General features: G+C 46.2%; 1 protein-coding gene across 1 annotated transcript in view; it reads left to right on the top strand.

The window, feature by feature from the left end:
• Positions 1–13,305, top strand: part of tm9sf3 (transmembrane 9 superfamily member 3) — a 151,892-nt gene that overhangs the window by 119,470 nt on the left and 19,117 nt on the right. The window contains exon 11 of the mRNA XM_072491867.1: positions 7,897–7,965. Within this exon, the coding sequence (XP_072347968.1) occupies positions 7,897–7,965 (69 nt within the window). The remainder of the gene's footprint in view (positions 1–7,896; positions 7,966–13,305) is intronic.

Genomic DNA, 13,305 nt, shown 5'->3' on the forward strand with positions numbered 1-13,305 from the left:
AGGTTTCAAAACCAGGATGAGGATTTTGAAATTGAGGCACTATTTAATCTGGAGCTACTGTAGGACACCAAGCACAGGAATGATGGGTAAATGAGAGGTGGTTACATTTAGGATGTGGGCAGCTGAGTTTCGGATGAGCTTAAGGTAATAAAAGTGTGCAAGGTGGGAGGCTGACCAGAGCATTGGAATAGTCCAGAGGTAACCGTGACATTGATGAGGGTTTCTGTAGCAGCGACAGGAGATGTTGGGGAAGTGTAAGTAGGTGGTCCGAGGATACAGGGCAAAAAGCTCAACACCACTCCCAAGTTTGGAAATGATTTGATTTATCCTCATACCCAGGAAAGAAATGAAATCAGTGGCTCGGGACTTGAATTTATAGTGGCGTCCGAAATTGTGGAGACATTGGTGGTGATCTTTCAGGAATCACTGGAGGCAGCGAGTGTCCCAGAGGACTGGAAAATGGCTAAAAGAAGGGAGGGAGGCAGAGCACAGGAAATTATAGGCTGGTTAGCCTGACTTCGGTGATTGGTAAGACTTTAGAGTCCATTATTAAAGATGAGATCACACAGACACATTCTCCCCATATTCTGGCCAATGTTTATCCATCAATCAGCATCATAGAATCATAGAAGTTTACAGCATGGAAACAGGCCCTTCGGCCCAACCAGTCCATGCCGCCCAGTTTTTACCATTAAGCTAGTCCCAGTTGCCCGCACTTGGCCCATAACCCTCTATACCCATCTTACCCATGTAACTATCTAAATGCTTTTTGAAAGACACAATTGTACCCGCCTCTACTACTACCTCTGGCAGCCCATTCCAGACACTCACTACCCTCTGAGTGAAGAAATTGCCCCTCTGGGCCCTTCTGAATCTCTCCCCTCTCACCTTAAACCTATGCCCTCTAGTTTTAGACTCCCCTACCTTTGGGAAAAGATGTTGACTATCTACCTTATCTATGCCCCTCATTATTTTATAGACCTCTATAAGATCACCCCTAAGCCTCCTACGCTCCAGGGAAAAAAGTCCCAGTCTATCCAGCCTCTCCTTATAACTCAAACCATCAAGTCCCGGCAACATCCTAGTAAATCTTTTCTGCACTCTTTCTAGTTTAATAATATCCTTTCTATAATAGGGTGACCAGAACTGCACACAGTATTCCAAGTGTGGCCGTACCAATGTCTTGTACAACTTCAACAAGACGTCCCAACTCCTGTATTCAATGTTCTGACCAATGAAACCAAGCATGCCGAATGCCTTCTTCACCACCCTGTCCACCTGCGACTCCACCTTCAAGGAGCTATGAACCTGTACTCCTAGATCTCTTTGTTCTATAACTCTCCCCAACGCCATACCATTAACTGAGTAGGTCCTGGCCTGATTCGATCTGCCAAAATGCATCACCTCACATTTATCTAAATTAAACTCCATCTGCCATTCGTCGGCCCACTGGCCTAATTGATCAAGATCCCGTTGCAATCCTAGATAACCTTCTTCACTATCCACTGTGCCACCAATCTTGGTGTCATCTGCAAACTTACTAACCATGCCTCCTAAATTCTCATCCAAATCATTAATATAAATCACAAATAACAGTGGACCCAGCACCGATCCCTGAGGCACACCACTGGTCACAGGCCTCCAGTTTGAAAAACAACCCTCTACAACCACCCTCTGCCTTCTGTCGTCCAGCTAATTTTGAATCCAATTGGCAACCTCACCCTGGATCCCGTGAGCTTTAACCTTCTGCAACAACCTACCATGCGGTACCTTGTCAAAGGCTTTGCTAAAGTCCATGTAGACAACGTCTACTGCACTGCCCTCATCTACCTTCTTGGTCACTCCCTCAAAAAACTCAATCAAATTTGTGAGACATGATTTTCCATGCACAAAGCCATGCTGACTGCCCCGAATCAGTCCTTGCCTCTCTAAATGCTTGTAGATCCTGTCTCTCAGAATACCTTCTAGCAACTTACCTACTACAGACGTTAGGCTCACCGGTCTGTAGTTCCCAGGCTTTTCCCTGCTGCCCTTCTTAAACAAGGGCACAACATTCGCCACTCTCCAATCTTCAGGCACCTCACCTGTGGCTGCCGATGATTCAAATATCTCGGTTAGGGGACCCGCAATTTCCTCCCTAGCCTCCCACAACATCCTGGGATACATTTCATCAGGTCCCGGGGATTTATCTACCTTGATGCGCTTTAAGACTTCCAGCACCACCTCCTCTGTAATATGCACACTTCTCAAGACATCACTATTTATTTCCCTTAGTTTCCTAACATCCATGCCTTTCTCCACCGTGAATACCGATGAGAAATATTCATTCAGGATCTCACCCAACTCTTGTGGCTCTGCACATAGATGTCCTTGTTGATCCTTAAGAGGCCCGACTCTGTCCCGAGTTACTCTTTTCCCCTTTATGTATCTGTAGAATCTCTTTGGATTCTCCCTTGCATTATTTGCCAAAGCAATTTCATGTCCCCTTTTTGCCCTCCTGATTTCCCTCTTAACTCTATTTCGACAATCTCTATACTCTTCAAGGGATCTACTTGATCCCAGTTGCTTATGTACGTCATATGCCTCCTCCTTCTTTTTGACCAGAGTCTCAATATCTCGAGTCATCCAGGGTTCCCTACTTCTACCAGCCTTGCCCTTCACTCTAAAGGGAATGTGCTTACCCTGCACCCTGGTTAACACATTTTTAAAAGCCTCCCATTTACCAGCCGTCCCTTTGCCTGCCAATAGTCTCCCCCAATCTACCTCTGCAAGTTCCTGTCTGATACCATCAAAATTGGCCTTGCCCCAATTAAGAATTTTAACTCTTGGGCCAGACCTATCATTCTCCATAGCTATCTTAAAACTAATGGAATTATGGTCACTTGTCCCAAAGTGATCCCTCACTAGCACTTCTGTCCCTTGCCCTTCCTTATTTCCCAAGACGAGGTCAAGTTTTGCCCCCTCTCTAGTCGGTCCATCCACATACTGAATGAGAAATTCCTCCTGAATACACTCAACAAATTTCCCTCTATCCAAGCCCCTAATGCTATGGCTGTCCCAGTCAATGTTGGGAAAGTTAAAGTCCCCTACTACTACCACCCTATTATTCTTGCAGCTATCTGTAATCTCCTTACATATTTGCTCCTCAATTTCCCGCTGACTATTTGGGGGCCTGTAGTACAGTCCTACCAAGGTGATCTCTCCCTTCTTATTTTTCAGTTCCACCCATATAGACTCAGTGGGCGAACCCTCGGATATATCCCCTCTAAGTACTGCCGTGATGTTCTCCCTAATCAAAAACGCCACTCCCCCTCCTCTCTTACCTCCTGTTCTATCCTTTCTATAGCATCTGTACCCCGGAACATTGAGCTGCCAGTCCTGCCCCTCCCTTAGCCATGTTTCAGTCATAGCTATAATATCCCAGTCCCATGTGCCCGTCCATGCCCTGAGTTCATCCGCTTTGCCCGTCAGGCCCCTTGCATTGAAATAAATGCAGTTTAATGTAGACCTTCCTTGCTCTCTGCCCTGCTTTCTCTGGTCATGCTTTACACACTCTCCCTTCCTGCCTTTTGTTTCCGTCCCCACTGACTTCCTTCATCGGTTCCCATCCCCCTGGCACATTAGTTTAAACCCTCCCCAACTGCACTAGCAAACACCCCCCCCCCGAGAACATTGGTTCCGGTCCCACCCAGATGCAGACCGTCCGATTTGTACAGGTCCCACCTCCCCCAGAATCGGTCCCAATGTCCCAGGAATTTGAAACCCTCCCTCTTGCACCATCTCTCAAGCCACGTATTCATCCGAGCTATCCTGTCATTCCTACTCTGACTATCACGTGGCACTGGTAGCAATCCTGAGATTACTACCTTTGAGGTCCTACTTTTTAGTTTAACTCCTAACTCCCTAAATTCAGCTTGTAGGACCTCATCCCGTTTTTTACCTATATCGTTGGTGCCTATATGCACCACGACAGCTGGCTGTTCACCCTCCCCCTCCAGAATGCCCTGCAGCCGCTCCGAGACATCCTTGACCCTTGCACCAGGGAGGCAACATACCAACCTGGATTCTCGTTTGCGTCCGCAGAAACGCCTGTCTATTCCCCTTACAATTGAATCCCCTATCACTATAGCTCTGCCACTCTTTTTCCCGCCCTTCTGTGCAGCAGAGCCAGCCACGGTGCCATGAACCTGGCTGCTGCCACCTTCCCCTGGTGAGCCATCTCCCCCAACAGTTTCTAAAACGGTAAATCTGTTTTGGAGGGAGATGACCGCAGGGGATCCCTGCACTGCCTTCCTACTCTTCCTCTGTCTGTTGGTCACCCTTTCCCTATCTGCCTCAGTAATTTTAACCTGCGGTGTGACCAACTCACTGAATGTGCTATCCACAACTTCCTCAGCATCGCGGATGCTCCAAAGTGAGTCCATCCGCAGCTCCAGAGCCGTCAAGCGGTCTAACAGGAGCTGCAGTTGGACACACTTCTTGCAGATGAAGGAGTCAGGGACACCAGAAGGGTCCCTGACTTGCCACATCTCACAACAGGAGCATGACATGGGTCTGAGCTCTCCTGCCATGACTTAAACCTGAAGTTAAATTTGAACTACACTACACAGCTAAGAGAAAGTCAAACAGAGAGCCAGTTACAAGCCAATCACTTACCTGCTGGCTGTGATGCAATTGCTCCAGAGACTCCCTCTAGCTCTGCTTCTCTGCACCTCCTTCAGGTGAGCACCAAATTCCCTTAACTAGTTAATTAATTTGATTTTTTTATTATTATTTATTTATTTATTTATTTTTGTCACTCCCCTCTTACCCGAACTCAGCCTTACCCAAACTCAGATACACTCTGTTTGCCTCCAGCACTCTGTTTCTATAGGCACTTCAGCCACACCCTTTGTATCCTTCCTGATTTACAGTCAGCCAATAGGCCTGCTCCCAAAACTGATCTCTCTCCCGAACAGCTGATCTGCAAGGTAAGGAAGTGGTTAAGCAGTACTTACCTCACCCACGGCGCGCCCTTTTAAACTGTCCCCTCTGCCTCGCAGCTCCCGCGCTTTTTGAAACTCCCGCGCTGTTTCCAAGGTCCCGGCTCCCTCTCTCACCCGAACAGCTGATTTGCAAGGTAACGAAGTGGTTAAGCAGTACTTACCTCACCCACGGCGCGCCCTTTTAAACTGTCCCCTCTGCCTCGCAGCTCCCGCGCTTTTTGAAACTCCCGCGCTGTTTCCAATCACAATGATTATGGTGCAGAAAGCTATTCGGACCATTGTATTTGTTCCAGCTCTCCAACGGTGCAATTAACCAAGTGCCATTCTCCTGCCTTCTCCCCGTAACCCTGCACATTCTTCCTTTTTAGATAATACAATCCCCTCCTCAATACCATGTGAGCCTGCCTCCACCACACTCGGGCAGCACCTTTCAGACCCTCGCCACTCGCCCTGTGAAAACGTTTTTCTTCATATCTGTGCCCACTCATTCTTGATCCACCAACGGGAACAGTTTTTCCCGATCTACTCTGTCCAGATCCCCCATAATTTTGAAAACTTTGATCAAATCTCTTCTCCATTTTCTCTTCTCCAAGGAAAACATTCCCAGCTTCTCCAATCTATCTTTGTAACTGAAACCTGGAACCATCCTCGTGAGTCTTTCCTGCGCTCTCTCTAATGCCTTCACCTCTTTCCTGAAGTGTGGCTCCCAGACTGGGCAATACTGCAGGTGAAGCTGAACCTGTCTCTTCTACAAGTTCAACACAACCTCCTTGCTTGTGTACTCTGCTCCCAGGAATAAAGCCCAGGATGCTGGTGAGCTTCATTAACAGCTCGCTCAACCTAGTGCCACCTTCAATGACTTATGCATATAGAAACCCAGGTTCCTCTCTCCTTTAGAGCTGTACCCTTTTCTTTATTTTATATTGCCTCTCCATGTCCTTCCTACCAAAATTAATCACTTCACACCTGTAGGGCAGGTCAAAGACTAGGAATTCTACTTGGCACGTAACTCGACTCCTGACCCCAAGCCTGTCCACCATCTGCAAGGCACAAGTCAGGAATGTAATGAAATACTCTCCACTTGCCTGGATGAGTGCAGCTCCAACAACACTCAAGAGGCTTGACATCACCCAGGTCAAAGCAGCCCCGCTTGATTACTCCTCTTTCCACAAACATTCAAACCCTCCACCACCAACACACCGTAACAGCCGTGTGTACCATCTACAAGATGCACTGCAGTAACTCACCAAGGTTCCTTAGGCAGCACCTTCCAAACCCACGACCACTACCATCTGGAAGGACAAGAGCAGCAGATACCTGGGAACCCCACCATCTAGAGGTTCCCCTCCAAGTCACTCACCACCCTGACTTGGAAATATATCGGCCATTCCTTCACTGTCGCTGGGTCAACATCCTGGAACTCCCTAACAGCACTGTGGGTGTACCTACACCTCAAGGACTGCAGCTGTTCAAGAAGGCAGCTCACCACCACCTTATGAAGGGCAATTGGTGATGGGCAATAAATGCTGGGCCTAACCAGCGACGCCCACATCCTGTAAAATTAATTTTTAAAAAACTTTGGCATTGAATTTCATCAGCCACTTGTCCACCCATTCCATCAACTTGTCTCTGTCTTTTTGAAGTTCTGCACTGTCCTCTTCATAGTTCATAATGCTTCAAAGTTTCGTATCATCTGCAAATTTTTAAACTGCGCTCTCTGCACCAAGGTCAGAGTCCTTATTATAATAGATAATTGGTTAATATTACATTCTTTGTGGGAGCTTGCTGTGGGGAAATTGTTTGCCTCAGTGACGTTTTAAAAAGTTGTCCTGAAGTTGTGAAAGGCACTATTTAAATGTCCTTTTGCTTTCTCGAAAGGATTGGTTAATGTTTGATTTTATACCCTTCTTAAACACCGGTGTGATGACTTTCTGAGACTGAATAATTTTACTTTATTCTTGCGATGCGGCCAAGACTGCATTTATTGTTGTTGTGCTTTCACTACTGACCAGCTTGCCAGGCCACTTCACGGCGTTGAGAGGCAATTCATCAAGTTTGCATTTACAATTTGCCATGACTTGAACCCGTCACCCCTCTCCTGCTTGTTCAGAACCCATAATTACTAAACTAGCGTACTCTTGAAAACAAGTAAGGATAGAGAACTGCAAGGAGCCAAGGATCCCGAACATGAACTGTCCCAGTGTAGTGAGGTTAACGGTTTCGGATTTTTTTTTATGTGAAGGAAGTTTGCAAGAGGTTAAGCGTTACAAGGTGATTGAAAGATTATCTCGAGCAGGGAAATGAGAGGATTAAATTAGTTCCAAAAAGGGAGGGAATGGAAAAAGTGGCTGCAGAAGTGGGTCGGAAATTCTGAACATTGAACAACTTCAGGCATTATTCTCTCTCTCTCTCTCTCCTCTCCCTCTCTCTCTGCCCCCCCCCCCTATTTGTGTGCCTGATTTTATTCTTCTCTGTTCTTTAGGAGACATGCTAATAATGTAGGTGCAGCTGTCACGTACATGTCAAGTACATGGTGTCCATTTTACCTACAATTCTCACTGGCTTTCAACAAGGTGCTTAAGCTAGTATTTTAACATCTTCAACGCACCTTGTACAAATGCTTAGTAGTGGTCTGTGTTTATCCAGCTTTATATGAGTGCTCTCTGGGGAGTAAAAAAGGCAATATACAATTTCCTTCAGTGGGGTGAACACTGGCTCTTTCCTCTGTTGTGGAAAGGGTAGAAGTTGTCAACCTTTTGACCTTGCTGTGTTGAGGACGCCAGCTCACAAAGCCAAACTACAAAGGCCTCGTCACAGTTGGAATCTCTCTTTGACAATGCAACACCCACAGATGATGCCCTCGATGTGTTGCATTCAGCTGACTCTTGCTACTTTTGATCTTGTGTTGCAGGTTCATGGAGCCAGCTGTTATTGTATGCTTGGGTGGAATCCTGCCTTTTGGATCTATTTTTATTGAAATGTAAGTTTCTTTGTGTTGCGAGCTGTTCGTTATACCTCCGCACAGGTTCACATTGTATTGTGTAGTCAAAGGCTGAATTCATAACTTACATTGATGCTTACATAATATGTTATAGAGGGGAACTGTTATGATGCCACTCCCCACATCCCTCCCTTGTCAGATATTTCAAAATTTTAGAAAATGTAAAACAATCTAGGGCATAGTAGAAGGCCCATCGTGTCTGCACCATCCAGAAATCGGGTCCTTGAGCCTAATCTCGTTAAGCAGCATTTGGCTTGTAGCCATGGAGGCGATGGGTCTTCAGGTGCAAATTTACCTGTTAAATGAGTTGAGGGTTTCTGCCTCTACCACCCTTTCGGGTAGTGAATGCCAGGCCCCCTCAACCCTCTGGATGGGGGGAAAAAGGGTTTCCCTCACTTTCCATCCAATTTTTATCGATCAATCGGCATTAATGATTCAAATAAAACGGCCTCAAAAAGTAAGGTGGAGACTGAGTTACTATTTTTGAACAAGTCCTTAAAATTTCAATAGCTGCTTGGATTGAAATTTTTGGAGTGAATAAAAAAATCTGTTCATCGATCCACATTTAAAGAAAAGCAAAATACTGCAAGTGCAGGTCAGACAGCACGATCTCTGGTGAAGGGTCATCAAACTGAAACATTAATTCTGTTTCTGTGCAAAGATGCTGCCTGCGCTGTTGAATATTTCCAGCATTTTCCACATTTAAACCCAGTTTTAAACACATTTCATGGTGGTCTGAATGTGCTGAGGTGTCTCATTGAGTGCTTATCGCTAAAACTTGACTTGTAGTGGTGATGTATTGGTACAAATATATTATAGGAAAACCGCACTAAAATCCGCATCTTCACTGTAGCTTTGTGATAATCATTGCCACGTCTAGTTGTTCCACCTCTTAGCAGCAGCTTGACGACAAATCTGTTTTCTACAGTTAAATGTTGCTGTCCAGAAATGACCCAGGGTTAATTGTTTGTTATAATTCCAAGTGAAAATTTCATGCAGTCGTCTTCACTGAAATAATTCAGTGTTGGCTGCAATAATGTACTGGGTTTCTAAATTGCACCGCATTAGGGAAATTTGATCTGGAAGCATTTGAGAAAACTGTACAACTCAACATATTGTTGACTTCCAAAGATGAGTCCTATCGGGTTCAAAATGTTAACTCCTCTCTACAGATACTGCCAGACCTGCTGAGATTTTCCAGCATTTTCTGTTTTTATTCCGATTTCTAGCATCCACAGTAATTTGCTTTTATGTAGCTTGATTATTGGGAGATATCTATCATCAAATAAAAACTTGTTTCATACCATTTTTGTTTAAACTTGTGTGCAATCTAAGGGAGGGTGATTTCAGCTAAATCCAGTTCTTGCTATAGTTTAACTGCAGTAGTGGCCAAATCAGACACCCAGGTCTAGGAACCATCCTTGTTTTATGCCTGAACTTGTGCTTCAGGATCAAAGAAAGGGAACAGCCAGATCCTGACTCGACGTGAAATGGATACAGTTGGCACCATTTGCTCTTTGAAAAAAAATTGAATTATAAAAAAAAAATGTTGCTTCCTGTTCTGAAATTGCTGACTTTCGCTGGGATTTGGTTCCAAGACGGCTGCTATTCCCTCTGGTCCATGATTGAAGTGACCATTCTTATTGTGGGCCAGGGCAGCAGGTATTATTTGGGCTGGTTTAGCACACTGGGCTAAACAGCTGGCTTCTAATGCAGAACAAGGCCAGCAGCGCAAGTTCAATTCCCGTACCGGCCTCCCCGAACTAGGGGCTTTTCACAGTAACTTCATTGAAGCCTACTTGTGACAATAAATGTTCATCATTTGACCATGGTGAGCCCTGCAGAATAGTCATAGGGACTCGAAACGTTAACTCTGATGTTTCTTTCTGCAAAGAGAGCACGGTGCTTTAGCACTGCTGCCTCACAGCGCCAGAGACTCCGGCCCCGGGTGACTTTCTGTGTGGAGTTTGCACGTTCTCCCCGTGTCTTTAGCACTGCTGCCTCACAGCGCCAAAGACTTTGGCCTCGGGTGACTTTCTGTGTGGAGTTTGCACGTTCTCCCCGTGTCTTTAGCACTGCTGCCTCACAGCGCAAAAGACTTTGGCCTCGGGTGACTGTGTGGAGTTTGCACGTTCTTCCCCCGTGTCTGTGGGTTTCCTCCGGATGCTCCGGTTTCCCCTCAGTCCAAAGATGTGCAGGTTAGGTGGATTGGCACGATAAATTGCCCCTTAGTGTCCAGGGATGTGCAGGTTAGGTGGGGTTACTGGGATAGGGCGGAGGAATCGGCCTAGGCCGGGTGCCCTTTCAGAGGGTCGGTGCAGACTCGAAGGGCTGAATGGCCTGCACAGTAGAAATTTTATGGCTCCATAAATGCTGCCAGACCTGAGTTTCCAGCGTTTTCTGTTTTTATTGCAGCAAACTAAACCAGTTTCCAGCATTAGACGCAGGATAACAAACAGCAATGAAACCCCAGCAGAATATTTCCTTCCCTTGCTCAAAAACTCTGAAGTCAGTTAGAACATGAGTTGCTCTGATAGCATGTGTGGGCATGGGAGAGAGTTCACTGTGAGCTGATCTTTTGTTTCTGAACCATCTTCCTTCACAATTTAATGCTCAATTCATACTTCTAAATTAATGCAATGGCTGGAAATGATCTTGGGGGCAGCACAGTGGTTAGCACCGTGGCTTCACATCACCAGGGTCCCAGGTTCAATTCCCTGATGGGTCACTGTCTGTGCGGAGACTGAACGTTCTCCCCGTGTCTGCGTGGGTTTCCTCCGGGTGCTCCGGTTTCCTCCCACAGTCCAAAGATGTGCAGGTTAGGTGGATTGGCCATGCTAAATTGCCCTTGGTGTCCAAAAAGGTTAGGAGGTGTTATTGGGTCACGGGGATAGGGTGGAAGTGAGGGCTTAAGTGGGTCGGTGCAGACTCGAAGGGCCGAATGGCCTCCTGCACTGTATGTTCTATGTTCTATATGCCACTCTGTTGATATGCGTTTTCAAAACTTTGGAAAGCCTGAAATTGTGCTTGGGTGATGTTTAAATATGATAGACAGGCCCGCTGTGTTCAACTGAACTGCAGGAGATTCGGCAGCAGAGATACTGCTCATTTGTTGCTTATCCAAACCAACATTGTGATAATTTTAACCTGCATGCCACCAGGAGTTTTTTAAAATTCATTCATTTTAGAAGAATGAGAAGGGGATCTCCTAGAAACCCATAAACTTCAAACAGGACTAGACAAGGCAGGAAGGATCAGCCATGGTCATAATGAATGGCAGAGCAGACTCAAAGGGCTTGAATGGTCTATTACTGCTCCGATTTTCCGATTCTATGTGGGATATGGGCGATGCTAGCTATGGCCAAGCTGGCCGAATGCTGACCACATTTATTGACCATCCCTCATGTTGCCCTTGAGAGGATTGCGGTGCACCACTTTCTAAAAGTGCTGCAATCACATGATATATGTACTCAACAATATTGTTAGGTGGGGTGTTGCAATGAAACAGTGGCAATATATTTCCAAGTGAGGATGCTGTGTGACTTTGAAGTGGTGGTCTGGTGCACTTCTGCCCCTGTCCTGGTAGGTGGTAGAGGTCGCGGAGTTGGAAGATGTCATCAAAGGAACCTTGGTGATTTGGTGCAGAGCATTTTGTAGATGATGCGCACTGCATTCTGTGTTGGTGGAGGAGGTGAATGTTTAAGGTGCTGCTCAAGCAGGTTGCTTTGTCCTGGATGGTGTTTAGATTCTTGAATCTTGCGCTCATCCAGGCAACTGGAGGGTATTTCATCACACACCTGATTTGTGCCTGATAGATGGACAGGTTTCGGGGTGTCGGGAGATGAGTCACTTGCTTATTACTCAGCCATCGACCTTGTTGTAGCTGCAGAATGTGTGACTGGTTTAGTTTCTATTCAGTGGTGCTCCCCAAGGTGATAAGAGATTTAGCGACGGTGACGCTAAGGGGCAGCATAGTGGTTAGCACAGTTGCTTCACAGCTCCAGAGTCCCAGGTTCGATTCCTGGCGTGGGTCGCTGTGCGGAGTCTGCATGTTCTCCCTGCCTGTATGCGTGGGTTTGCTCTGGGTGCTCCGGTTTCCTCCCACAGTCCAAAGATGTGCAGGTTCGGTGGATTGGCCATAATAAATTGCCCTTAGTGTCCAAAAAGGTTAGTTGGGGTTACGGGGATAGGGTGGAGGCGTGGGGTGCTCTTTCCAAGGGCCGGTGCAGACTCGATGGGCCGAATGGCATCCTGCACTGTAGATTCTGTGATGCCATTGAACGTCAAAGGACTTGGTTTAGACTCAATCTTATTGGATTGAGTTCAAATGTTACTTGCCTGAATGTTGTCCAATGTCTTGCACAGATTGCTCATTATCTGAGGCGTTGCGAATAGACGGTCATCTGTGGACATACCTAATTCTGATGGATTCGAGGTTATTAATGAAGAAGTTGAAAGTGATTTAGCCAAGTGCACTGACCGAGTCAACTCCTGGTGCGAAGATCCTCTCCCTCCCAACAATCACAACAAGCTCCCCTTGTGTTAGGCATGACTTCATTCTTTGGCAAGTTTCCCCCTTGATCCCATTGCCTTCAGCTTTACTCTGGCTCTTTGATGCCAAACTTGCCCAAAGGCTGCTTTGATGTCGAGGCAAGTCACCCTCCTCATCTCTTAAATTCAGCTCCTTTCTCCATATTTGGACCAAGGCTGTAGTGAGGTCTGGAACTGAGCGGTTCTGACTGAACCCAAACGGATCATTGAGGCGCAGGCTATTGCTGAGTATCCAGTGCACTGAACCATTTCCCGACATCACAGGGAGTGAATGGAATTGGATGAATACTAGCATTGTGATTCTGGAGACCTCGGGCGGAGGCCGAGATGGATCATCCATTCAACAATTTTGGGTGAAGATTGTTGTAGACGCTCTTCAGCCTTGTCTTTTGAATACACGTGCTGGACATCACCACCATGTTCCTCTCGTTGACATCCATCATTATCCACAACCATATATGCAGAATTGCAGAGCTTTGATCTGATCTGTTAGTTGTGGGATCACTTACCTCTTGTCTCTAACAAACTGCTGCAATTGTTCAGCATGTGTGTCATCCTGTGTTGTAACTTCACCATAGTGGCATCTCAGTTTTAGATATGCCTGGTGCTGCTCTTGGAGTGCTCTTCTGCCCTCATTGAACAAGATTGGCCTCTTGGCTTGATAATGGTAGGTTAGGAATATGTTGCGCCACAAAGTTGTGATGGAATACAGTTCTGCTGTGGATGGCCCACAGCACCTCTTGAATATGCAGTTTGGAGTTGCAACAT

Source organism: Scyliorhinus torazame, chromosome 28, assembly GCF_047496885.1.
Source record: "Scyliorhinus torazame isolate Kashiwa2021f chromosome 28, sScyTor2.1, whole genome shotgun sequence".
Lineage (NCBI taxonomy): Eukaryota > Metazoa > Chordata > Chondrichthyes > Carcharhiniformes > Scyliorhinidae > Scyliorhinus > Scyliorhinus torazame.